The sequence below is a fragment of the Uloborus diversus genome, chromosome 6 (assembly GCF_026930045.1).
Source record: "Uloborus diversus isolate 005 chromosome 6, Udiv.v.3.1, whole genome shotgun sequence".
NCBI classification, from domain to species: domain Eukaryota; kingdom Metazoa; phylum Arthropoda; class Arachnida; order Araneae; family Uloboridae; genus Uloborus; species Uloborus diversus.
This window is the reverse complement of record NC_072736.1, coordinates 60,331,688-60,359,101: the sequence shown is the minus strand read 5'-3', so window position 1 is coordinate 60,359,101 and position 27,414 is coordinate 60,331,688. Positions and strand designations below refer to the sequence as shown.

The 27,414-nt window shown below is 32.8% G+C and overlaps 1 protein-coding gene across 6 annotated transcripts in view; it reads left to right on the top strand.

The window, feature by feature from the left end:
* LOC129224533 (Fanconi anemia group A protein homolog) overlaps positions 1 to 27,414 on the top strand; it is a 97,553-nt gene that overhangs the window by 49,212 nt on the left and 20,927 nt on the right. For 4 of the 6 annotated variants that reach the window (XM_054859005.1, XM_054859000.1, XM_054859002.1 and 1 more), the window contains exons 2-9: positions 10,073 to 10,143; positions 10,820 to 10,905; positions 15,449 to 15,513; positions 15,622 to 15,655; positions 20,620 to 20,659; positions 23,747 to 23,859; positions 24,902 to 24,981; positions 26,555 to 26,696. In XM_054859005.1, coding sequence (XP_054714980.1) covers positions 10,118 to 10,143; positions 10,820 to 10,905; positions 15,449 to 15,513; positions 15,622 to 15,655; positions 20,620 to 20,659; positions 23,747 to 23,859; positions 24,902 to 24,981; positions 26,555 to 26,696 — 586 coding nt within the window. In that variant the 5' untranslated portion in view covers positions 10,073 to 10,117. The remainder of the gene's footprint in view (positions 1 to 10,072; positions 10,144 to 10,819; positions 10,906 to 15,448; positions 15,514 to 15,621; positions 15,656 to 20,619; positions 20,660 to 23,746; positions 23,860 to 24,901; positions 24,982 to 26,554; positions 26,697 to 27,414) is intronic. The other 2 variants (XM_054859004.1, XM_054859003.1) reach the window with 2 other exon arrangements.

The following is a 27,414-nucleotide window of genomic DNA, read 5'->3' as shown; positions in this document are numbered from 1 at the left end:
ACAAAGTTCAAGTTATCGATGGAGTGACTCTGGTCCATAATGTCCCAAACACTACTTTCAAATCCAGCAAAGATTTTGCATGTCTCCAAATAAAAAATAATAAAATTTTTCTCTCCAATAGTCAAACTACACGAGTGGACCTTAAACACGATCGGTACATCTCACTGTCATTTTTATAACTTGAAAACCAGAAGTTCAGGAAAGTCTCCTTCGCTTATAAGAAAAATCACTAGGTACCAAACCAGCGGTTTCGTGTCAAGCCATTCCTGAAAATAAAAAGAACCTTTAAAAGTACATTTCAGAGTATGTAATATGTAACATATCCATTCCTGCATCCAATCAGCTTCTGGTGCCTTGTAACTCTGAAAACAAAAATGAATATTATTTAAAATCTGAGAGTCAAGTAATAAATTTCTCTGAAATGCACGAGTCCAACCAGGAAGAAGCACGCAACAGAATCTATCTTCCCTCATATGATTCAGTGCAAAATAGGGGAAAAAGTAACTAATAGTTTATAGATCAGAAACTAATGAATTCTTACTGGCAATCTTTGTTAAAGGACAGAGGTTGCCATTTCATGTGCTGGTGTTGTGGAAAGGAAAACAGCTAAGGATGGCATCTATCTTCAGGAGCACTTACGGAAATTTTTTTCTAAAATAATCTAAAATTTTACAAGCTTTTGACGCATTTTCCGCCTGCAATTCAACAACTAAAACAGGAACAAAAAAGTATGCTTTCACTTTACCAAAAAAGTCGGAAACTGTTTTTTGTACGCTAGAGTTATCATTAAAAAAATTTCGGAGTGCTTCAAAATTTCAACTGTTAGAAGCTGTATTATAAAAAAAATTGTCAAGAAAATAGGTATTTCTTGCGAATGCAACCATTACACACAATAACTTCTTGTCATTTCCAACAGAAATAAATATAATATCAGCTCTCTACCATGCTCCTGCAATTCTTTCCAACATGTGCTAAGAAGTATTGCTCAACTGTACTATTGAATCAATCCCCCTGTACCTTAGCAGTGTGTTTAGATGTAACCAAGTTTGGGTTTTACTTAAATGAAAATAAAACAATAAAGCCCCGCACTTTATGATGCATCCAGTGTTACCAGAGAGTTTAATTCCACACTGCGCAGGCAAGAACTGTAAATAATCTTGTAAATGTTTTATTAATAATTCATCTTGCTGTAAATACTGTGCTTTTAAGGCTAAAGCAAAAACCCATAAACTACAAAATACTCGGAAGAGAACCATTCAATAGAACAATAACGAGTCAACAAAAAAGAGTATGATCCAGCTTTCAAAATTTCTGATATATTAATGCTTTATGTATGCATATTGATATTCTGCAATTATTTTTTAATTCACTTTATTTTACTAATTTTATTTAGTTAGTTTTTTTTAGAACTCTAGTGTATAATTTTATATTTATATTCGTTTTCATAAAAGCGCAAAGATGCTTCTCATTTTTTATATTTATTTAATACATATTATTTCTTGTATCACTGTTCTTTGTTGGGTACAAGTTCCCTAGTTCCTCTCAAATTTAAAGCAGTATATAACAAAATTAAAGCCATAATTGAATTTTTTGCAATTAGAATAAGTTTGTAAACTGAAGGATGAATAGTTCGTCATAAGAATAATAAGGCTCCTTTTTTTTTCTCCTTAGCATACTGCCGTTTTATTCAATGCGCTAACTTAGACAGTGCTTGCATTTTCTATTTCGCTTTTTAACACTCACGTTGATAATAATTAAGTAGTTTTAAATAAACTGAATGAAGAAGTTTCAGATTTTACTGATTCCCTAAACGGTTAAATAATTTTAAAAAAGAAGCTTTGAAAAAAAAAAGCTTTTCGTATTTTATTTGAAATTTTTGCATGGCTGCTAAAAAAGGAATTTTACTTATAAACCAACAAAGATAGGACTATAAACATATTTAGGTTTTTCAAGCCCTTGTTCTGTTGCATCTTTTGACACATTTTTAGTGCTTTGCCTCCTGGCTTTACCTTCTACGCTTCGCGAGTTATGAGTGTTTTAGTAAACGGCGTCCCCCTACTGCTTTCCCCCTCCCCCGGGGATGTCGACCGCCAAGGGGAGGGGGACATGTGCTTTCATAATCACTATAGTGCCTGTAACAATAATCAGAAATAATTTTGCATCAGGTCTTCCATGCATGCTCAAAACCCCCCTTCAGATCCTGAACTATACTATTAATAGTGTTCGAGCTTGCTACTGTCATTTTTAACAGTACTTAAATAGTTTTAACCAACTGAGTAATGATATTTAGGACTTTATTTTTTAAAAAAATCAAACAATTTTGATTTGGAATTTATTTTGGTCAAAAAAAGTTTGTTTTGCGCATTTTATTCAAAAATTTTGCTTGTTTGGGAAAAATGGAATTTTACTCAGAAACCAACAAAGATAGGTCCATAATCATATTTAGCTTTTATGAAGCCCTTGTTTTGTTGCATCGATTGTCACTTTTTTCAGTGTTTTATCTCAAATATTTTACAGTCTTATGACTGTTTTAGCAAACGGCTCCCCCCACTGCTTTCCCCCCTCCCCCGGGTTTGTCGACCACCCTGAGGGCGACGACATGTGGTTTCATAATCACCGTCGTGCCTGTAACAATAATCAGAAATAATATTGCGTCAGCCTTTCCATGCATGCTCAACCCCCTTCAGATCCTGGACTATATTTAAAAGCAATCAGCCTTTTTCGTTCAACATTCATTTTTATTTATCTTCGAGACTTAATACTAACAGAAAACAATTTTTAAATATTAATAATGTAAAAAAGAAAATAAACGTCAATCACTCAAAAAAACAGCACTGAATCAACTTAAGTATAACACTAAAATCCTTGTCAAACTCCAATCTTGTTGCGACTTCTGGATAAACGCAACGACACTTTCTGAAATTGACACCCTCTTTTCGTCTTCACTTACTGTTTTACGCTGATCAATTACCCTGATTGAAACACATTTGATTTTCATAAGATGTGTGAAAGTAATCATTATTAAATGACATGAAAAAATAGTAACTTTGAAAAATGAAAAAATGCTAATATTTTACTTTTAAGAACAAAAAAAAAAAATAAATAAATAAAAAAAAAATGTGGTTAAAGCAAAATTTGCCGCCCCCGAAAATTTTGGCGTCTTTAGGCCTATTGGGAAATTGGGCCTTGGTGTCAATACCTTTCAGAAAAACTAATTCCCACAAGTGCATCACAAAAATCGTTCGGAAGCTAAAATTTGACCATTTGTTGCTCTTCCACTACATCCTGAGAAATGTTGAAAGAGCAAACCGGTCTTCGGCTTTGCATTTGCCTGAAGGGAGAGGGGTTCGGTTCCCGTGACAGTTTTTAACGCCTAATTACTCCCCTCTGTGTGAAGCTGTTTAGAGAGGCCCCTTTATTTTTTCCTCCCTATAAACCGAGTGAAAATCCGCGCCATCTACATTTGAAAGTTGGCAAATGAAGGTGCTAGCTACAGTAAACAAACAGCCTTAATTCTCAAAGAAGCAGTCAGCTTAATAGACGAGAAAGAAGTATCTGAGGAAAGACCAGTAAAGAGGAAAAGAATGCTAGACATCATAGCTTTTGAAAGCTCTCCTCAACACCACAATCGTGACAAATTTCATTCCTTCAAAGCAGAGTATTACGAATTATTGGATATCATTATCAGTGAAATAAAACAACAGCTTTCTGACAATAAAGAAATACTTTAGATCATTAATTAAATAATTTGTTGCATGAAAAACTATTTTCATATGAAGGGAGCCATGGCCCCTCCCAAAACCTTGTGAGTGTAAGAATTTTTTTAAGAAGAAAAAAAAATAGAAAATAATCTGAGAACATAACAAAATTTAACAGATTTCAATTTTTTTTTTTTTTTTCAATTTTGAAACATTTTATTTTATTTATTTATTTTTTTTTTTTTCATTCTTTCAAGAAAGTGTTACAAATACAAATACAAAAGTGACGACCAGCAACAGGCTCTGGGCCCAGCTAGACTGGTCCTAGTCAATTTACAATCCCCAGTGAAGATCAATGGCTCTCTTAAAGCTATCTACTCCCTTGCACATTACCACCTCTTCCGGTAAACTGTTCCAAGGTTCCACTACCCTGCTAAAATAATAATTTTTCCTAACATCCATGTTAGCCTGAGATTTAAATAGCTTAAAACAATGACCCCTTGTCCTGTTTTCAGTGCTAAACTTCAGCCCCGTAACATCTTTCATTTTAATAAATTTAAACAACTGAATCATGTCCCCTCGGTCTCTTCTTTGCTCAAGACTATACATTTTTAGCCTTCTAAGACTGGAATCGTAGTCTAAATGAGAAAGTCCATTTATTAGCCTTGTAGCTCGCCTTTGAACCCTTTCCAATGCATTAATGTCTTTCTTAAGATAAGGAGACCAAAACTAAACAGCATACTCCAAATGAGGTCTTACCAAACTTCTATATAAGGGCAGAAGAACTTCTTTAGATTTGTTTGAAAAAGATCTATTGATAAACCCAAGCATCTTATTGGCTTTGTTACTAGCTATGCTGCACTGTTGGGTTGGCTAAACTTTAAATCCTGGCTTATTAAGACCCCTAACTAATGACTGAACCTTGCAAATAATAACTTGTACGCTTATTTCCATGCCCTAAATGTAGCACTTGACATTTCCCAACATTAACAGCCATACCCCATTTATCAGCCCACTCCGTAATATGATCTAGATCCTCTTGCAGCTGTTTTGCTTGTTCTTCATTTTCTACAGTCCCCATAACTTTGACATCATCAGCAAAACAATTCATGTTCCCAGAAATATTTTTGTGAATATCGTTCATAAAAACAATGAACAAAACAGGCCCTAACACTGATCCTTGAGGAACCCCACTTAAAACCTCACTCCAATTAGAATAATTTCCCCTTACAACTACCCTTTGTTTCCTTCCGATCAGCCAGTTTTTTACCCAAATGAAAGTTTTCCCTCCTATTCCAATATCAGCTAATTTGCTAAGTAGAGCAACATGCGGTACCTTATCGAAAACTTTTTGAAAATCAATGTAAACAACATCTACAGGCTTCTTATTGTCCAAAGCCATGGTAACTTTGTCATAGAAATGTAATAAATTAGTTGCACAATATTTACCTTTCCTGAAACCGTACTGAAATCTAGTCAATAGATTATTAGTCACTAGAAAATTTACTATCTTAATTTTTATCAATGTTTCAAAAATTTTGCAAACCACCGAAGTTAGACTCACAGGTCTATAATTTCCCGCACTCCCTTTAGACCCTTTCTTGAAGAGCGGTGTAATGTTAGCTAGCTTCCAGTCCTCTGGCACTGTCCCCGAGTTATAAGAAGCATTGAAAATATTTACGATTACATCTGCTAATTCCTCCGCATATTCAACTAAAATTTTTGGATAAATATTATCAGGTCCCGGAGCCTTAGTCTCTTTAATTTTTTTCAAATGAAGTAAAACGTCATCCCTGAAAAATACAAAGTCCTCAAGCTGTACTATAGCTTGTGTCTTGTTGGTGTCAACTGTTGAGATACAGTTATCGTTAAAAACACTCGAAAAAAAGTTATTAAGAACATTAGCAATATCACTATCGTCTTGAATTAAAATTCCATGCTCATCAACCAGTGGCCCAATATGACTATTCGAACTTTCGCCGAATTAGCAGTTGCAAAAAACCTCTTAGGATTCCTGTTAATGTTATCTGCCAGTCTTTGCTCCAACGCTCTTTTCTGAATCCGTACCAAATACTTAAATTTATGCCTTGCCTTACAATAAACGAGCCTATCTGCACTGTTACCAGTTTCTCTAAACCTATGAAAAGCAGCTTGCTTGTAATTTAGAGCGTCTTTAGTTTCCCTGGAGAACCATTGGCCAAATTTTAGTGTTGACACCCTTTCTCCTAAAAGAAACATAATCCCCAACCGTTTTTGCTAGCTTTTCCTTAAACTCTGCCCACTGAAGATTCACATCGCTATTGTCCAATCCCAAAGAAAAAATTGCTTTCAAACTCTGCCTAAGTGCCACAAAATCAGTATTTCTGAAATTGGGCACAAACCTAAAATTCTCTACTTTGTGTGTGTCAAATTTAATCCCAAACCTAATACTGTTGTGGTCACTGTCTCCAATGTGTTCCCCTACACATAACCCCTGAACAGAACCTTCCATATCACAGAAAACTAGATCCCAAATCACGTCCTGACGAGTACCCTGAGTTACAATTTGATCTAAAAAACAGTCACCAATTATTTTTAAAAATTCTTCTTCTCTGCTATTACTATGGTAAAAATTATTCCAATCAATTCCTGGAAAATTAAAATCTCCCATTATAATGACTGACCCCTTGCTTGAAATGTCACTAATAATACTAAACAACTGTTCATCTTGACCCTGGCTTAAGTTGGGTGGCCTATAAATGTTCCCTAAACGTAGTTTATTGCCCTTATTGCTCATCAACTCCAGCCAAATCATATCAATCTCATTTGGTTTATCATTAATTACCAATTCATTGCAAGTTAAAGTGTCTCTGACATAAAATAAAACCCCACCCCCTCTTTTACCTACTCTATCTTGTCTAAACAAATTGTACCCAGCAACAGATAATAAATCATCATCACTTTCGGTAGCCCATGTCTTGGTAATCTACTAGAAGTAAACATAAATAAAGCCCAGCTAAGTTCCAATTATTTTACTCATAAAAAATAATAATAATAATATGCCTTGTTCACGGAAATAAGAAAAAAGAAAAAACTTTTAATGTTTAAAAATTGAGGCCAATTTAATATCAAAGTAGTAATTTTGTTAATTGTGCATACAATCAGCTATTTTAATTATTAGTGGGAATATAATATTAAGCTCTCTTAATTAAAGCACTGCTTACTTAGTAGTTTCAAATGTATTTTGAAAAATAGTATTTACTAAATTTGATTATGTACTGGCAATTTATAATTCTGGTAGAATGCCTAGTATTGATATATTTATCCACCGTCATTTATTTTTACCGAAATAATGACATTGATTAGGTCTGTCACGGAGGTTAGAAATTTGCCATTAATAGAGGCCTAATAGATATATTTTTCAGGGATTTTTTTTTTCTTCATTGATACAATCTGCACATGTTAAGCATATGAAAACATGTTCACTTCTTTTTTTTTTACATTAATTTACACCCCTGAAATTCAAGTTCATGGAAGTGAGAAGTCAGAGTAACCACACTAAGTTTTAAAGCAAAATCTATCTTCTTGTTTTTCGACAAAAATCTCACAACTTTTACTATGGCTGAAAATTAACCAGGAGGCTCCCTTGTATCATGGAAAATAAAAATCAATGTCATTACTGCCACGTGTTAATGAGGAATAGCATTTTGAGTTTAGGTAACGGAGGTGAGATTTTTTTGTATGACATACCCCATTTTCCTACTAAAGCGAATTAAGTCACAAGAGAAAAAAATTTAAATACACTCTTAGCATTTAGTGTTTGAGTCACTTGTAAGGAAAAATTTATAAAAAATAAGTTCAATGTTTTATTTAAACAAGTTATTAAGCATCATTATGAGCTATACCAGGTGTGTGACATGTCATGGAGGTGTGAATTCACATGTTGTAAAACAAAAAAAAATGTTGAAAAAAAATTTTTTTTTACAAAAAATGTTGACAGATTTAAAGGGATACATTTATGGGGAATGTAAAAAATATTGTTAAATGAACTATTCTTTAAAGCTTTTACTGTAAAGTTCGTGTGACTTAAAAGTTACACTTTTTGGAGAATGACCCATATGAACCTTCCCCGCTTCCCTCTTTAAATGAGATTTTTGGAGGGTAACGAATCTTCCATCCCTTTCTTTAATACGTCCAAATATAACTTAAAATTGGATTTTTAGTCTCAATGGCAAAATATTCCCAGGGAGGGGAGATTCCAAGGCTCAACAGCAGAAGAGCTGGAAGAGCACCTATATCTCTCCTAATTTCTCAACATATAAACGGCAGAATATTTCTGTTTCTAAGCTTCATTTTCGAAAAGTATTTTGGGGTCATCACCCTTACCTTTCTTCTTACATCATAAAAAATAGCCTAAATGTGTTTCTAGGACCCTAATTTTTAAAAATTACTCGGAAATGCCAATTTCGAAACATTTTCAACAGAGATTCCTTAATCCACCCCCCTCACAGAACATTTCTAAAAATAGTATAAAATTAGTTCTTAAAACTTCATTTTAGTAAAATTCCTGGGGAGTTTGCTCCAAAATTTCAGATGGCCCCTCCCAAAATGATCGGCTAGATCCCGCACTGGCTAGAAATAGAAAGATTTCGTTCAGAAATGGAACAAAAGCTACTTGGTTATTCAATAAATGGAATTTATCAATTATTTTGCAGTTAATACATTAAAAAGAATACCATAAAAAATTCTTTATTTTAGAAGCTTATTTGTTTTGCTGCTTATTACATAGAAAATAGAAATTTTAGCTTTTGGTATCAAAATAATTTTTTGAACTTTTTTATTAGTTATTTTAAGGTATATATTGAAAAAATATTACTTTTAGAGCATACAGGTTTTTTTTTTAGAACTGAAAAATCTTCATTTTTGACCGAGTTATAAGGAAAACAAAAAGTACTAGGCGGCTACCTTTTTTTGAACTGCCATTTTGGGTGGAAGCTCACATGGGAACTTAGGGCACTTTTTAGCATTTACTCTACTTGCTATGAGGAACTAATTCTGAAAATATTTCTTAATTATAAATTTGTGGTGCAAAAAATCCTGAATTTATTGGGCTATATTGGTCATTCTTCAAAAAGTACCTTTTCTGTTGCACGACTTTTAAAGTAAAAACTTTTAGGAATAATTCTTTTAACAATGCTTTTTAATGTCATCAAAAAAATATCTATTTAATCCTGCCAACAGTTTTTTAATGATAATTTTTATTTTAGTAAATTTTTGGTTCACAATATGTGAATTTTCACCTCCATAGCAAGTCACACACCTTGTGTGACTGTTTATGTTGCTTAATAACTTGTTTAATTAAAAGTATGTACTTATTTATTTATTATTCTTTTCACAATTGTCTCAAATACTAATTTTTTAAGTACATTCAATATTTTAATATTGTGTTTTAGTTTGTTTTAGTAGGATAAGAAGTCATGTCACACAATAAATTCTCACCTCCATTACCTAAACACAAAATGCCATTTCCTCATTAACACATGGCAGTAATGACATCAAATTTTATTTTCCATGATACAAAGGAGCCCCCTTGTTTTTTTTTCAGCCATACTTGAAGTGAGATTTTCATCGAAAAACAAGAAGATAGATTTTTCTTTAAAAACTTAGTGTGGTTACTCTGACTTCTCACCTCCGTGAACTTGAATTTCAGGGATGCAAATTCATGTAAAAAAAGAAGTGAACATGCTTCATATGCTTAACATGTTCAGATTGTAGCAACGAAGAAAAAAAAAATTCCCTGAAAAATGTATCTATTTGGTCTATATTAACGGAAAATTCCTCACTACCGTGACAGACCTTATCAATGTCTTTATTTCTGAGGTGAAAAGAAATGTTGGAGGGGAAATACATCAACAATAGGCATTCTACCAAAATCATAATTGCCAGTATATCATCAAATTTACTAAATACTATTTTTTAACGTACATTTGAAACTACCAATTATGCCGTACTTTAATTAATATAGCTTAATATTATATTCTCACTAATCATTAAAATACCTGATTGTTTGCAAAATTAATACTTTGATATTAAATTGGCCTTGATTTTTAAATATTAAGAGTTTTTTTTATTTTTTTTTTTTTTTTATTTATTTATTTATTTTTTTTTATTATTATTTCTGTGGACAAGGCATTTTTTTTATTTAGGAGTAAAATAATTAAAACTTAGCTGGCCCATTGTTTATGGTTACTTCTAGTAGGTAACACTTTTGTGTAAGAATGAAAAAAAGAAAACAAAAGATTTCAAAATTGAAAAATATTTGCATTCAAAAGTTACATTTTCTGGAGAATGACCCTTATATGTTTTGCTCAAATATCATTTTTTGTCTATTTCAGAAGTCAGAATTAGAATTAGCATGGTTCTTGCATATTTTTAGAGTGATGCCATTGGATGTTTTTATTATAAAGTGAGTTCTTTTTATTTGTTGGTTCTGCTTTGTGGATTTTATGCAGGAGCAGGGAGCCCTGATGGGAAGGTCCCTGCGACCTCTTTAAAAAAAACCTTATTCGACCCCTTTTTATCGGGGCAATTTGGCCAATTGGAAGATATTGAAGTAGAACTGCATTTTTTCTTTCATGCCTATAATATACTCTCATTTGATGTAGGTATGTGTGCATGATTGTACTTTATTAGTTTGGTAAAGGGGTTCAGCAACAAGGTTCATAAGAATCAGAAAAATAAGTTCATTAAAAATACATAAATACTATCATTTGCGTGCATATTGTTCTGAAAAAGCTGGTATAAAAGGAAATATTTTTATAACCATGACACATCATCGCTTGATACTTGTATTTCGGCTCCAATTTGACCCATGTTTTTGTGGTCCCTTGAAAATTGTTAGCGAATTAACTGTACTTGTAATGCACCCTTAAACAGTGGTGGCTATTGCCATGAAAAAGTGAGGGGAAAAGCATTTTTTGAATGCTTAAACTTTCTTAAAATAATTATTTATGTTGAATAAATAAATTGTATATAGTATTAGTTCATTAGATGATATTCAATTTGTTGCGCATGGAAAGTTCATAAGAAAGTTTTAAAGAAAGGCATATGTCTTATTTATTTTATGTATGTATTTATTTCAGATTCAACGAGCAACAGCTACTTGAGAACATCCGCCTTCTTTTCTGTGTTTGGGAGTGTGAGGAAGAAGTTTTCTTTGTTCAATCTGGTGAGTGATTGTATCTGTCATTAATTTTGATTTAAACTCACTCCAGCTCTACCTTTTTTTTCTTTTAGGGAAGTTCAGGTATAAGTTCCTTAAAAGTAAAACCTATTTTTCAAAGCAAAACATTCTTTAAACTGTCTGTTGTTATGTTGTAACTTTATTATGGTAATTTTTCATATGTTCCATGTGTGAGATGCTCAAATGAATTCATATTCATCAAATCAAAATCAATACAAATTTATGGGAAAAACCTTAACTTTGAAGCATTTTAAAAGATGGATAAAATATTCAGCCATTTTCTAATATTAAACACATGTATTGGAAACCTGTAAAACCTATGTTACTGTCATTTAACTGAATTCTTGCTTTCATCTTATGCTTAAATCAAGCTGCGTATGGATATTTATTCACTGTGTAAATGTTGAAGATCTTGTCCTAAATCTATGAGAAGCAAAATAATACAATGTAATTAAATGTACAAACACACTTATTATTTGGTGCCTCCCCCCCCCCCCCCAACCCTGGATTTTAGAAACATTATGAAGTGGGGCATTTTTGTCAGTAATTTTTTACGACATAGATTTTTCATGCCTAATGGATCAACCACAACCCAAGATGTGACACTCTTGAAAAGAACATTCCGAAAATACTTGAAAATGCAAATGCTACACTTTTGCTCTTTAGCGGAAAAATATTAAGCAATAGAAATGCAGATCTTGCAGAGACATGCTTCTCATTCATTGCAGTTCAAAAAAAGGCTTAACTCAAAATCTCTAATTTTTGAAAGATGTCGTTTTTGAAAGGAATGAGTGATGTATTGAACGCAACCCTTTGCCCCCGCCCCCAGAAATTTTTGAAATGATAGGCCTGTGTAATTTTTTTTTTTTTTTTGAAAAGGACAAGAGACGTAAAATTTGTAATCTCCTTTTTTGAGTCAAACAAAGCAAGTCTTTGCTCTAAAAATGTTAAAATAATTGCAACGTCAATAGGCGCAAATAAGTTTCTAAGGTATTTAAACATGCACTCTTGCAAGATTAGTTAATCACTGACAAAGGGGCAATTGCCCTCAAAACCATTCTGCCTATTTTAACTTCTTATTTGAGCCTATTGACGTTACACTTATTTTAGCACAAAACAAGGCTCTTTACCAGTACAAAACAGAGAAGTTCTCAACAATGAAAAAAAGACAAGCAACTTGTCCAATTTTGAGTATCTATACTGGGAGGACACAAAACTAAAAGAATTTCTTACTTAAAATGTCATTAAAAAAAAAGAGTTTTGTTCTTTAAAGCTTCTAAATTCAATTTTCCAATTAGAACTTACTTTAATTTCAATGTATGACATTTTTAAATGTAGTTTGGGTATATGTTGGGATTTATGCATGAAACAGTCAAAATGTTGATATTTGTCGAAGTGAATATGAAAGAAGAAGCTCAGATTTTTTTTTAAATTCTATTTTACAACTTGAACTCTTGAATGAGGATTGATGATGAAGTGACACATTAAGAATCAGGTCCGGCTCTAGGGGTAGGTGACTTAGGCGGCCTCCAAGGGCGGCAGATTTTAAGGGTGGCAAATTTTGAAATTGAAACTTTTTTTTTAAATATCTGTTTCAGTGCCATAAGATACACAGCTTTAATGTTTAAAAAAAAAAATAAGAATTTATAGTTTGTACCAGTGTTTGAATATACAAAACATAGTTCGGAATTAAACTAGAAATTCAGTTTAATTTGAGGGGCGGCAAGTTATGCGATTTAAATCTCTTTGGAAAATATTAGTACATGTTTCAGTGCCACAAGATGTGCTACTTTAATGTTAAAAAAGAGTTTAAAGTGTGTATCAGTGTTTGGATATGCAAAAACCAGTTTGAAATTTAACTACAAACTCACTTTTTTAAAGGCAGCAAATTACTTGATTTATTTATCTGCTAGCGGCTTTGCACGGTCTACCACAAAGATAAAAGTTATGTCAAGTGACACGTGTTAAACAACTGGGCTCAAATAGTAGAAGAAAAATATATTGTAAAATTTCCCGTCAAAAAATGATTCTTAAATTTTGATAACGGTTAGTCTTTAAGTCCTGAATAAATTAAACCCAACCCTCCATTAATGCAACTAAAATCCTTGATTCTCTTATGCTGGCAGTAAAAAAAAAATCCCAAAAATATGCAAAAGGGGAAATTTTTACCTCAAAGCAAAAGCAAGAATTTTATTTGTTCACAGTCGAGAAAAAATGGCAACAGATCCAAAATGATTTTATTTACTTTAATTTAAACTGAGCTCGTTAGCAAACGATAAATTTCCGACTGGATATAAATGTTCCATTAGGCTTAAAAATGCTTATAACTCTTTTCCTGGTGATTTACAGCCTTTTTTTTTTTTTTTTTTTGAATTTGAAGGAAGTAAATCAATTTGAGGGTATTTTTTGCGGGCTTTCAAATGAGACCTAAGTCAAGGAAATCATATCATTATTTCACATAGAAAGAACCATTTAATGCCATTTTACCTCACAAAATGTTTGCGAGATTCTGGGGAACACTTTTTCACATACATTTTTACAATTAAAAGTTACTTTTTACTTTTATTGTAGAAAAATTATCAACAATGTTTTACAGTTTTCATCAAGCACCTTTAATAAAATGTATCTGAAAAATGTAACATCAAACATTTCATTTTAAACACATTTCAGGCGTACTGGTTCTCCCCCCTCCTCTTTCATTTTTTTCCCTTTCACTAGTTCTCAGAAAATAAGAAAGTCTTCTAATGACCCCGAAACTCATCTCTCTGATATCACCAATAGGAAGATTAAAATTGAATTTTTCGTACTACAATTTCGAAAAATTTAGGGCAAAGGAATGTCTAAAACTCTTCCGGTACCATTATAGAAGAACGCTATCTAGGACTTCTATTTCGAAAAGTTTCCAGTGGACAGCCCTGGTATCTCCCTTCTCCCTGACATCACTGAATCTTGTCTACAATTGCGTTTTTGGAACTTCAATTTCGAAATGATGTAAGGGAGATATAAATCAAATCGAAAAATAAATCAAATACAATCCCTGTGTCATAACATTTTCCATAACGGCCACAAATATTGTAAGTAATCGCGTTTTAAAGACATCAATTCCGAAAAATTTCCAAGGAGGGTATTCAAACCTTTTCTCCCTTTAACATTACCACAGATTGTCAAAAACTTTGTTTTTAGGAGTAGAATTTCGAAAATGTTTCCCGGGGAGAACTCCCGGACCTATTTCTATGTGCTCCATCTTCGAGTACTGAACAACCCCTTTCCAAAACCAAAAGTTTTATGTTACATTAGCAAGTATGCTGTTCAGTTTTCGTCTCCTTATCTTAAGAAACATATTAATGTATTGGAAAAGTTTCAAAGGTGGGCTACAAGGCTAATAAATGGACTTTCTCATTTAGACTATGATTCCAGGCTTAGAATGCTAAAAATGTACAGTCTTGAGCAAAGAAGAGCCCGAGGGGACATGATTCAGTTGTTTAAATTTGTTAAAATGAAAGATGTTACGGGGCTAAAGTTTAGCACTAAAAACAGGACAAAAGGTCATTGTTTTAAGCTATTTAAATCTCAGGCTAACATGGATATTAGGAAAACTTAATATTTTAGCAGAGTAGTGGAACCTTGGAACAGCTTACCAGAAGAGGTATTAATGAGCAAGGGAGTAGATATTTTTTAGAGGGTCATTGATCTTCACTGGGGATTGTAAATTGATCAGGACCAGCCTAGCTGGGCCCAGAGCCTGTTGCTGGTCATCACTTTTATATTTGTATTCTTTCTATATAAAATTTAAAATATTGCTGGGAAAGAGAGAGAGGGAGAGTGAGAGAGAGATGGAATGAGATTGACGTCCATTTCAAATGCGAAAATCTTTTGCCCTCTCTCCTAAAATTATTTTCTGGTTGCGCCATTGCTTCTGCCTCTTGAACCCCAGACTCTTCCCACTATGAGCCACTGCTCCCCCTTGTTTTACAAAGTTCCTATGCCACTGATTGCAACATGTCTAGAGATTCCAAGCCCCGTCCTGCCATTGTTTTAAAAAATGATGGGTTTTTATTTATTTAGTTTTAAATGACAAATGGGAGAAAAGCAACAGTTTGAAGTTACAGGATTACTTTAAATGTACCAGTCTATCTGGAGTATTTGATTCCGGAAAACAGTTTTAAGGCTGGGATAAAAGTCAGGATTTTATTTCTTTGTTTATTACCAATTTGTATTTGAATAACTTACTTTAGAAAGAGCTATGGAGGGGGGGGGGCACTTGCCAACCTCAAATAGGGCGGCAAAACTACTAGAGCCGGCCCTGTTAGGAATGTTAATGTGTCACTTCTAAATCTCTCTTTTCCAAATAAAAGATACAAAGAAATTTTTTTTCTTCTCTTGATGAACATTTGAATTTTAAAAATGTGAAATCTTTTTTATGATTGTTGTTTGTGCCATGCCTGAAGAAATTTCTTTTTCATGGTAAAACGATTTGAAATATATTCAATAACAGCTGAAATTCCTACTTCTTTATTCTTCCTTTTAGGTATTTTATCATACATTGTTTCGAACGTTTTTGAGGAGGATATGAAAAATGCACGCCTGAAACAGGTAAGTTCTCAACAGTTTTAACTGATATTTTATTCTTTTATTTGTTTAAAATTTTAGAAATAAATTGAACACTGCATTTAAACCATAAATGTTGCTCATATTTTTTAGATTCTGATTCCAGCTGTGGAGACTATATTGAAAGGTATCATTTCAAATGCTTGTAAAACTTCAGAACTGCATCCTAATGTGAGAGCAAAAGCAACAAACATTTTTTAAAAGGAGAAGAGTATTATATTTGCTCTTATGGGTCATTCCATGTCAAGTGATCCAAAATTTGGGAAATTTTTTCCCTCACCCTTTTGTATTTCTTTGAAATTTCGCTCATCGATTGTACTCCTCGAGGTAATCAAAAGTCCAAATTTTTAGATTTTTATCTCTATTATTTTTTTATTTATAACACTTTGATTTTTCGAAAAACCCTCTTTTTTTCATGGATGTTTGAACATAAAATGGACGATAACTCAGCACCAAATATAGATAGAAAGATTTGGTAGAAAGCATTTTAAAGTACATTAGTTGCTGTTTAATTGGATATGCAACATGACTAATTTCAGAAAATTTTTAATTTAAAAAAAATGAAATTTAAATTTTAAATTTAAATTTCTCAGAAAAGGTATAATGATTTTTTTAAAAAAATTCTCAAAAATTTGTGTGTATTTTATCTTTATTTGTGCAAAGTTTCAAGTTGGGATCTCAATGGGATCATATTTTTATGAATTTTTAAATAAAATTTGACTTATGAAATAATGACATTTTTCAGATTCTAACTAGTTAAATATGGGGTTTTCTTACTGGGGATGGTCTAGTAAGTAGTAATTGATCATGATTATGCTTGAAATGAGCTGACATGAATTTGTAGATTGGTAACCCCCCCCCCCCACCACTTTTAATTTTTTTTTTCAAAACATTTTGAAAATTAAAATTAAATAAATAAATAAATAAAACAAAATAAATAGTAAACTTATTAAAAGTTGGTAAATAATCTTCTTTAACGCAAGAAAAAAGCCCCCCCCCCCCCAGCACCACCACTTTTATTTTTTTTTTCAAAACTATTTTCAAAACGCAAAAAATAAATAAATTAATAAAATAAAACAAAATGAATAGAAAGCATATAAAAAGCTGGTAAATGATCTTCTTTAAAGCAAGACGAAGTACATTGCCCCCCCCCCACCCACACATACGATTAACACTAATAGTATCACGCGCCTCACCTGACGCTTTTTTTTTTTTCGGACCAAGTGTTTCTTTTTCAATCCGAACTTCACAAAATTTACTTGATTAATTCACTATATGATAAGGAAAGTTATGATTAATTTCATCCCCTACCCCTGCGCCAACTTTCAATTTTGGAGGGAGGAAAGAAATAGTTTGCCCCAAGATCATAGCAAAATAGGAGTGTTTCCCCCCATTTTGTTTCATTCTTTTCACACTAAACGAAAAATCAATCTAAGTATCAGATCATATGTATCTCCGCATAAAACTGTCTTTCTACAACATTTGGAGTGCGGCGGTCTTCTTTTCTTTAATGCTAGTTTTCTTTTTAGTTTCAGTTGTAAAGGAGAGCAATGCAGCGAGATCTATTTATGCATATATTAAAAGCAGTTATAGATCAAACAAATTTTGCTAGTTTGAGCATAACCTTCCATGTTGTTAAGCTTCATTCCAGATTGCTCTTCCCTCTCCCCCTATCGTCCCACTTTTCGAAAGAAAAAAAAAGGCTACAAATGAGTGGTTCTATTTGTCTGTTAAAGTTTTTCTGACCCCCCCCCCCCCCATTTATAAGCCTTAGTCACTGCTGATGTTTAGCAGCGTGCATCCCAGTTTATTATGATTATAACTCTTACGTGCCAGCTTTTTTTTGAATACAGTTTTGAAAAAAAAAGATAAAAAGTGGTTGTGTGGCAGGGGGGGGGGGGTACCAATCTACAAATTCATGTAAGCTCATTTCAAGCATAGTCATGATCAATTACTACTTACTAGACCATCCCCAGTAAGAAAACCCCATATTTAACTAGTTAGAATCTGAAAAATGTCATTATTTCATAAGTCAAATTTTATTTAAAAATTCATAAAAATATGATCACATTGAGATCCCAACTTGAAACTTTGCACAAATGAAGATAAAATACACACACATTTTTAAGAATTTAAAAAAAAAAAAATCATTATACCTTTTCTAAGAAATTCAAATTTAAAATTTAAACTTCATTTTTTAAAAATTAAAAATTTTTGAAATTAGTCATGTTGCATATCCAATTTAACAGCAACTAATGTACTTTAAAATGCTTTTTACCAAATCTTTCTATCTATATCTGGTGCTGAGTTATCGTCCATTTTATGTTCAAACATCCATGAAAAAAAGAGGGTTTTTCGAAAAATCAAAGTGTCATAAATAAAAAAATAATAGAGATAAAAATCTAAAAATTTGGACTTTTGATTACCTCAAAGGGTACAATTGATGAGCCAAATTTCAAAGAAATACAAAAAGGTGAGGGAAAAAACTTTGGATCACTTGACATGGAATGACCCTTATATATATATATATATATATATATATATATATATATATATTTGATAGCAATATAAGGATTGAACAAGAACGAAAAATTCTTTTAAAAGAAGGAAAAAATGAAAAAATCCCAAAATACCCTGGGGCCTCATCAGGGGGTACTCCCCAAGGGTAGGGAAAAACCATGAGATGTTTCGTGAGTGCTGCTGGCGAAATTTGCCTAAAAAAGCAGCACTATTTCCCGACATCTCACAAAACAAGCAATTGGGTTACTGAAAGTCCAGAATATCAGCATGACATGAAACACAAACATTGAACCTTTTAAAAACAAAAAAAAAAAGTTTTATTTAAAGAAAATAGAACAATATTTAAGCTACAAGATTTATATTAAGAAAATAGAACAACATTTAAACCACAAGAGAAACAAAATTCATACCTGAACTCAAAATCAAAAGAAAGAACGTACATCCATCAAATTCATGGAACAGAAAAATAAAGGAACTGACAATTGACTATCGCTAGTCCTCCACAAGACTGCAAATGAAATGCTTCGTAAGATTCTCCGGATATTGGTTTTCAGTTAGGGTAGCAGTTGAAATTCGAATTGCTGTTTTCAGATTTGTTTTATTATTGCATATTTTTTTATATCTAATAATTTGTGAAATGAATATATTTTTGAACACTTTTCTACTGACACAACTGTGAAAATGTATTAAAGAATACACTTTAAAATCAAAATCCTGACTTATCATACAAAGCTATACTGGGAACTTTATTATTCAGTTGAATATTGAGATCAAGGAAATTAACTGACTCATCCTTATTTGTTTGTTTCAGCAGTAGTTTATTTGTGTAAATTTCTTTGTGTAAATTGTGAAAATCATTGTTATTAAAAATAATAATGTCATCAATATATCTAAATGCTTCTATATTGTTGTTTATAAAAAAAATAGATTCATAAAAATGCAAAAATAGGTTTGCAAATGCACTAGAAAAAGATGTGGCCATCGGTATTCCTTTGATCTGTCTGTAGAAATTGGAACCATTGTATAAGTAATTCTCAAAAATACGAAATTTAACAAGGTTAATCCAAGAGTGTTTTTCTAAATTGATGTGTTTTTCATGTCTGTTGAAAAGTCTATTTGAAACATCGATTATGAGTTTGTGGGGAATGTTAGTGAAAAGATTTTCTATATATTATATATAGAAAAGATTATATATATATATATATATATATATATATATATATATATATATATATATATATATATATATATATATATGTATATATATATATATATATGTATATACTTAAAATGTATTTTTTCCAATAAAATAATAATTTGTCATAAAGTAATGAGAGCTAGGGTTTCAGTAATTCTCTTTGTAAAATTTCTTTTGAGTTATCCTACATTATTAATCAGAGGATTGTCATTTAATGGGTGAGGCAAAGCTCTCATTAAAAATATTTCATGCCAGTGCTGTATATATTCGCGTATAATTCGAGAAATTTAGTACAAAAAAATTAGGTTAAAAGTTACGAGTTGACATCTGCCGAATCTCCAAAATTTTCCCCAGAACAATTTTTGGAAGGAAAAAAAAAACACTCGAAAACATGGAAATTTTCCTGATTTTAGACCAACACTTTTAAACAGATGCTAAAGAAGTAAATACTTACGCATTCTGCTATAACTTTACATGGTTTGACTGAAATAAACACTAAACAGTTACAGTAAACTGCCGACTATGTGAAATGCTGTACTTGGGAATTTTCCCAGTAGTCTCAAATTAATGCTCATTTTTTAAAAAGTAATATAATATGACTACAAAACCAAACCCTGTGGCCTGACAGCTTGTGATGGTCAAGGCCTTCTGTGCCCAGCTCAGTTTTCCTGACCAGGGGCCTAACGCGGAACCCACAATGTTTGGTTCCCAAGTACGCTTGGTACAGTGAAACCTGTGTATAACGATACTGTCTATAATGATAACTTGTCTATAACAATTTTTTTTTTGGCCCCAGTAAAATGTCAGCATGAATAATCAAACTGTCTATAACGATAACCTGTCTGTTATGATACTTTTTTTTAGGTCCCAACAGTATCGTTGCAGAAAGGTTTTACTGTACTCATTTTATCGGCCCACTGAAAGGATAAACGGCTGAGTCAACCATGCCCAACCCTGAAATGGAACCCAAGCCTATAGTGTGGAAGCTCAAAGCGCTACCACTGAGCCACTGTGTTTCATAATATGGCTACAGTGCAGAATTTTATTGATATTAATTCAAAATAAAAGCAACAAGTTACAAAAATAATGACAGCGAAATCGAACCCTTTGCAAAAATCCCAGAAGTTCACTTTTTTTGTGCAAAAGTATAAAAAATGGATGTTTTTCAATGTAAGAATGATCATTACATTTCATTTTCCTCCTTTTTATAGTTTTTGTATTCAAAAATAGCAGCAAAACTTTCCCAATTTTTACGCAGGTTTTTTATTTTGTCCTGATTTTCCTCCTAAAAGTGGGAGGGTCAACTTATAATATGCATTAAACACATTGCCATCTTAATTTAGGTAATTGATTTGTACACTCTCCTTTTGCAGAGACTTTTTCTGCTGCTGAACTAGAATTTCCAACTCATCAGTAAGTGTCTTTTCTTCTGTATTAAAGTAAATTTCAGATTTTTTCTCTCATTACCTCCTTGTTGAGAAAATTAATAGTTCTAATGCAATTTAGTTCCATGTTTCATGTAGTTTTTGCCAGAATTCTCTCAAAGTGAGTGAAAATAAGATTAATATGGCCATATAGTTTATTTATAGTTATCCACTGTCTAACCCTTTTATTTCTATCAAATTTAGGATACCTTATTTTGTTGACTTCTGATGAAAATGTCGTAGTTGAACCCCTGTACTCCTCCCCTGTAGTACCCTGTTCTTTCTTAACTCTATACACCATTCAAGCATTTACTAGTTCCTGCTAGTTGCAAATGGTATAATGATGCTACTCAATTTCTTTCCAGACGGTCTGTTGTATTTATAAGGATTTTGTGGTAAACATGGTTTAGAGCTTAGCCATTCATCCTTTCAAATGATGCAATAAAGCTCCATATTTCTCCATACATTCACAAAGAATTCATCTATACCAGGGCTTTGCAAACTGTGATGCACAGACGCCTTGGGAATCTGCCAGTGCTTGATAGGCAGGCCGCAGCAGACTTCAAAAAAGATTTTCAACTTTAAATTGCGTTTAAGTAATACTTTTGCATTCGAAAAGCAGAATTTTTAGTTTTGAATTGTGTTGTTCTGTGAGCACAGTTTCACACTTTTTTTCGGGAGTAAGCGGCGCATCGAAATATTCTCAAGGAAAAAATTTAATGTATTGCCCGCACCCGTCATAAGTGCCGAACCCAACATTAAAAGAACTTAAAAGCTCAACTAATAGTAAAGAAAGATGGAATGAAATGCAAATGAAAGAAATATTTTCAGTTAACGAAACTATATATACTTTACTATAAATATAATTTTCTTACTTTGGGAGGAGACATTGGTTGGGTTATCCATAGCGAGAGACACTGACCTTTCTCCATAATGCCTCGCCAATGTCAAACTCTCTGACTCAAGTAGTACAAATATATCAATCGACGTAGAAACGACATAGTTTGACGTCTGAATATCGAACAATAACGGATAAGGTTCTTGAAACATATAGAACTATGTCGAAGTCTATTTTTTCGCCGACTTGATTTAAAAAGTCATTTTTACTGCTTATTTCAACGTTTGAAATCAATTAAAAGTATTTATATAGTACTAGAGGACCCGACAGACGTTGTTCTGTTCAAACTTTGTAAATTGAAAAGTTAAAAAAATTCAATAAATTATCAAGTGTTTGAACCATTCTACTGAAAATATAAATTTAAAAAATGTTTTAAGCTGATATTGTGTCAGAATGCATATATTTATTACAACCTCATTTACCTAATGCCCACTGAGCAGTTGTTTTATTAACTATTTTTTCTCCTGTACTTGATGGTTTGTTCCTTCAGCCATACTCAAAGGATAAAAAGCGTCCTCAGGTATTAAGTGTAAAAATCTAACTACCCATCTAGAACAAACGGGAAATCCCGCTGCAACATCCCCCATATGAAAAAAAATAAAACAATCGAAAGGATATCGTTTAGAAAAATAATAAAGGTCAAAACAATTCTCTGAATAAGCGAAAATCACTCACCCCCCCACCCCCCTCCCTCGCGATGTAAAAATAAACATATTCTTCAATTAAAATGACCAAAAACTCTAAAAACGAAAACCAATTTTTTGAAATTTAAATGTTTCGCCAAATAAACAAAAAATACAATAAATTACATTAACAGTTTACTGTAATCCAGCCCATCAGTGTGCGAAACCAACTTCCACCGATTAGTGGTCCGATCTTTTGAGCGAAAATTTTTTAAACTTCATATATCGCCTAATTTGTTCTTTCCACCAAAGATAAAGATCTTCCACTGCACTCATCTTTTGTGTACAGAACTACCCTGTTGTAATTTATCTGGACGAAAATGAAATTTGTCTCGTCTTTAAATTCCATCATCTTCTCCTTTAATAATGTACTGATTAGTTAGATAATCCTTAAAGTATTCTTGACATTGGTGCCAAAACTCAGATGGATTTCAGCAGAGAAACAAATGTTGCTAGTTACGGTACTTTCTGATCATTTGGTTAGGAAAACCTAAAGCACCGATCCGGTCATATGGTTCAACTACGACGACAGAACACACGTTTTGCGTGAACATTCCAGTACTTTACTAAAATATATCACAGGACCTAAACCCGTTACTTTCAAGAGAGAGAGAGAGAAACGAAGGCTTCACTCTCTCTCTACGTTTTATCTATTCTCAATTGAAATAGGAAATTTCATTACAAAAAGCAGAGCTGGCTTATTGTCCTTTGGCAACGAGTTAAATATTTATTTCAGTTCTCGCTCAACAATAGATTAAAATAAATATTAATCATTTGGGAGATATAAGCATCCAATGTTTAAATTAATTAATTAACAAAAACGTTTTCCGATTCGATCCATCGCGCTTCAAAACCATGCTTGCCACAACTTAATTACACTCAAAAAATTTGATCAAAATCGGTCCATCCGTTTAAAAGCCTTATGGTGACAAACATCCGCACAGAAGATTTTTATATATTAAGATTATTGTTATTTACCTAGAAATTAGAAACAAAATAGAGAAAATTGCAAACATCGCAAAATGTTATTTTTACAAAACATATTGAAACACTGACGTACTTTTTCTACATTCATTGTTATGTTTTGCTACTAGCCAGCAGCAGGATGATGTGGTGCCATCTATTGGCAGCATTTTCAAAGTTTTTTAAAAACTTGGATTTTTTTTTACTTGAAAAAGAAAAAAAAGACTGCATCTGCCGCACTCGTTATGTGCGCAACACTGGCAATTTTTTTTTTTGTATGTGTCATGACACTTGTTCCCGAAAAGACGGTATTTATACACACACAAATGACCACGCTGAATATTGGTCTGTGAAGAAAGTCCGCTGTCTATGAAGTTTGAGCAGCCCTGATCTATACTGATGGCTGAGTATTTAAACCCTAATTTGTTGAAAAATCATCCACTGGTCATTATCAAGAAACCACAGATAGATGCCTGTAAGAAAACTCTTCCAAGTGCCATTACCATGTGTCCATTAATATTTCCCTTTGCAGGTTGAATTTCTTCTTTGCCATCTTCAATGCAGGCATTGTGGATGTGCAGACGCTTTCTCATTTTTGTCAATTTTCTCTGAAGTATTATCTCAGCCTTCCTGATATCATTGAAGGTACAACTGATCCTTTCCTTTTTACTTTTTTTGAAATCATGCTGATCTTATCTATGAATCAAGCTTTCTTCCATACAGAATCCAGGACAGAATTCAGCTCTATGCCACCCATAGGTTCACCTGTAATATGCCCCCTCCTTCTCCTTAAAAAGAGAAGCAAACCTACTTATATTTTGAAAATCAGAGAATAAAGCTCCTGAAAGAAAGTTGCCAAGATTGAAAATTAATGTTAAAATGCTAACGTGTTAAAACGCTGACTTTTTACATAATTTACTTTTTGCTATTTTAATGAGAGGGAAATGCTGTTCTGTGTGTGTGTAGCAGGTTTTCAAGTAGTTGAGCTAAGATAATTCAAAACTACCCCGTTTTCTTGCTAGTAACAAAGTATGAATTTATTAATATTCAGCTTTCGAAGGTAGTAATCAAAATATGTAGTAATAGTATAATTTGGGATCTCTCCCCTCCCCCCCAATTGGCTGCTTGTCCCATCTGAAGCTACTGAAGTGCTCATCTCGCTGTGTTGCTACAGTCTCAAATTTGGCATACTAATCTTGTTTGATATTAATATTTTATGCCAAGTTTTTAATTACTCATGCAATGTAACCTTGAAGTGTATAAATGAATGCATGTCAACTATGTAAATACTACAGTTAACTTGAAATTTACAAATGTCACATGTGTAAAAAAGGAAGCAGCAGGTCTGAAATTTTGAGGTCAAAAGGAGCAATTGTCATCCCCCTTCTATCTTTGAGAAATTAAGGTATTTACTTATAAGTGTAAATGGTTTTTGTTGTTTTTTGATGTGATTTGTATATATATATATATATATGTTTCCTACCAACCTCCCCCACCCACCCACATACCCTCTAGGGAAGAAAAAAAACAAAATGACAGACCTGGGAAGCAGCCGCAATGAATCTTGCCTGCTTCTTAACATTTAAACCTCCAAATATTTTCTCATTGAAGAGGGCCTCTTTATAATCACGAAATATGTGTATGAAACAAATTGTTTTTGACGTTTTTCTTTTTTCTTGCTTTACAGATGATGAAGTTTTCAGAATTCAAAGTGAATGGAAAAACCAATTTTGCCCTCCACCTACTTTGAAGATTCTTCTTGCAAAGGTTTAATTTTGCTTAGTATAGTTTTTGTGTGCCACATATGCCTCATGCTTTTTTTTTTTTTTTTTTACCTACATACTCTTACTCAAAACTAAGTTCTGAAAATTTTATGACATACATAATTAAGTGCCTCATTTGGGTTTTGAAAAGACCTTGGTTGAACTTGTACACAGTTCAAGTATGAAATATTTTTTCTATTGTTTCCATGTAAGATGAATAAAATCTTGAAAGAAAATTTGTTCTCATTCAACAACGAGGAAGCTAAAAACCAAATAAAAATATCCTAAATTTATCAATGGTGGTGAAGGTCCTTAATCAATAAATGCTGAAAATCTCAATGAAATTCTATTGGATGTGGACAAATCTGTTTGATTTGTTTCTTCTTTGGATGCAGGAGCGCTGACTTGCTAAAATATTTGTGGGGGGGGGGGGGCGCAACATTATTTGGGCTCTAAAGGGTATGAAATCCCCCTAGGGGTTTGAAGGCCCTCCTCCAAAAAAGTTTTAGATTTTTGCACCTTGAAAATGCCCTTTTATACATTTTCTGCTGTGACTAATTTATTCAAACCATTGTATATGATATGGCATTTTCAAGATGAAAGAATCTAAAAATTAGTATACAAATTTTTTGGTTTAATTAGACCATGTCACTTCTCATAAGTTACATTTTTACAGTTCTACTTTGTAGTGAGTCGTGCAGTGGACATATATTGCTTTTAGCTATAAATACAAAACCAACTTTTGAAGTCCACCAAACAGCAGTCTTTTAAAATCCGGTAAGTCTAGGCATCAGGGATCATCATTTAGTTTTGAAATAGGGTCTTTGCCTTAATGTCTTAAAATTTATAAATTCCTCAAAAACTTCAAAATTGTCATTGACATTCCTTAAGCAAAAAGGAAACTCCTCTTCAAATAAAGCACTCCTCAAACAAAAGCATTCATTTCTCCATCCTAAAAAAAAGAAATGCACAAATTATTCCCCCCCCCCCAAGCTCCATGGCTAGTGACTGAATGAGTGTAAACTCTACTTTTTATTTTTTGTTCAATTAAAAGTTTAAATACTTTGTATAAAATATGCTGATGTGATAGAGGATATGCATTGCTGTGTTGAAACAAAGTGTCTGTACTTTAGGCTTTTGTTATTCTGCATTTTAATTTTTTTCTACTAGAGAGTGAAAAGAAAATATTAGAATCACACACACAGCAATTTTTACAAGGCGAAAAACTGTTCATGACATGCATTTTTAGAATTCATATTCATGGAGTGTTAGACAAGAAACTTACATGAATTTGTATCCCATCAACCATTCTGAGTTACTGAATCCTTTTATTAACAGCAGATTAAATAATATAAATGACATTGCAATTGCATAAAAACCTACCAGCATCTTTACTTTAGTTAGTGGTTATTAATAATCACTGAATCCTAGTTTGAGTAACTGAGATTTTCAAATCTTATTTACTCAGACTGCTCACGTAGATCACCCACCAGCTTAAATGAATGTTTTAAATTCACATAAAATGAAATGACTTGTCAGTGATTGAAAGTTTGTGTCTTTTACTTGTTTGCCTTCAGATGGTGGCAAGTACCTCAAGTGCAGAAGTACAGAGAATATTACTGGATGGCTTGAGACAAGACCCAACCCACTGGAGAAATCTTTTTCACGTAGTAGATACCTTTCTTGGTACTGGAAGCCAATTACTAGAGACAGTGAGAGGTGACTGAAATTTATTTTATAATTATTGAGGAAGAAACGAACCTGATTCCTCCACAACCTACTGTTTATTTTTCTAGGCTGTGATATTTAGTGCCGGATCGATAGGGGAGCAGGCCGAGGCAAATTCTGGAGGGCGGCAAATGCACCCTATTTCTATTCCCTCCCCCCTTTGAAACTCAATATAAAAACTTGAAGGAAAAAGGCTAAGGGCCGAAGTTTAAAGATTTTGTCCTGGCTCCGAAAAATCAAGGATCTGGCACTGATTTTAGTAGTGCACAAGAGTCATATGAGGCAGTGAGAAGAAAAGGGAGGTAAGTGGAAATTTTCAAGTTTTGAGTAAAATGCATTTAAAGATAACATCCTAGGTAGGCTTTCATTGAATTTTTTTTCTAAATCATGCTGTATAGCAGCAACTACCTAGGCTACTAGTACTATCTCTTGCCCCAAGGCAAAGGAGAGGTTCACCTCCAAGTGTACTAGTCATCTCCAATTTTTTAATTTTGCCACTTACATCCCTTTGCTTCTCACTGCCTCTGTGTGATTGATTGCCTTGCATTACTCATTGAGTAATTTTCTATGGGGATGCAGTAAAAGACTTTTCTAAAAAATCATATTTTTGTTTGGTTTTTCAAGTTGCTAAATGTGCAAAATACATTCCTGAAATTTTGTGCACTAAAATTATTTTATTCATTCTTTGAATTTCTCTGAAGTTTAAAAT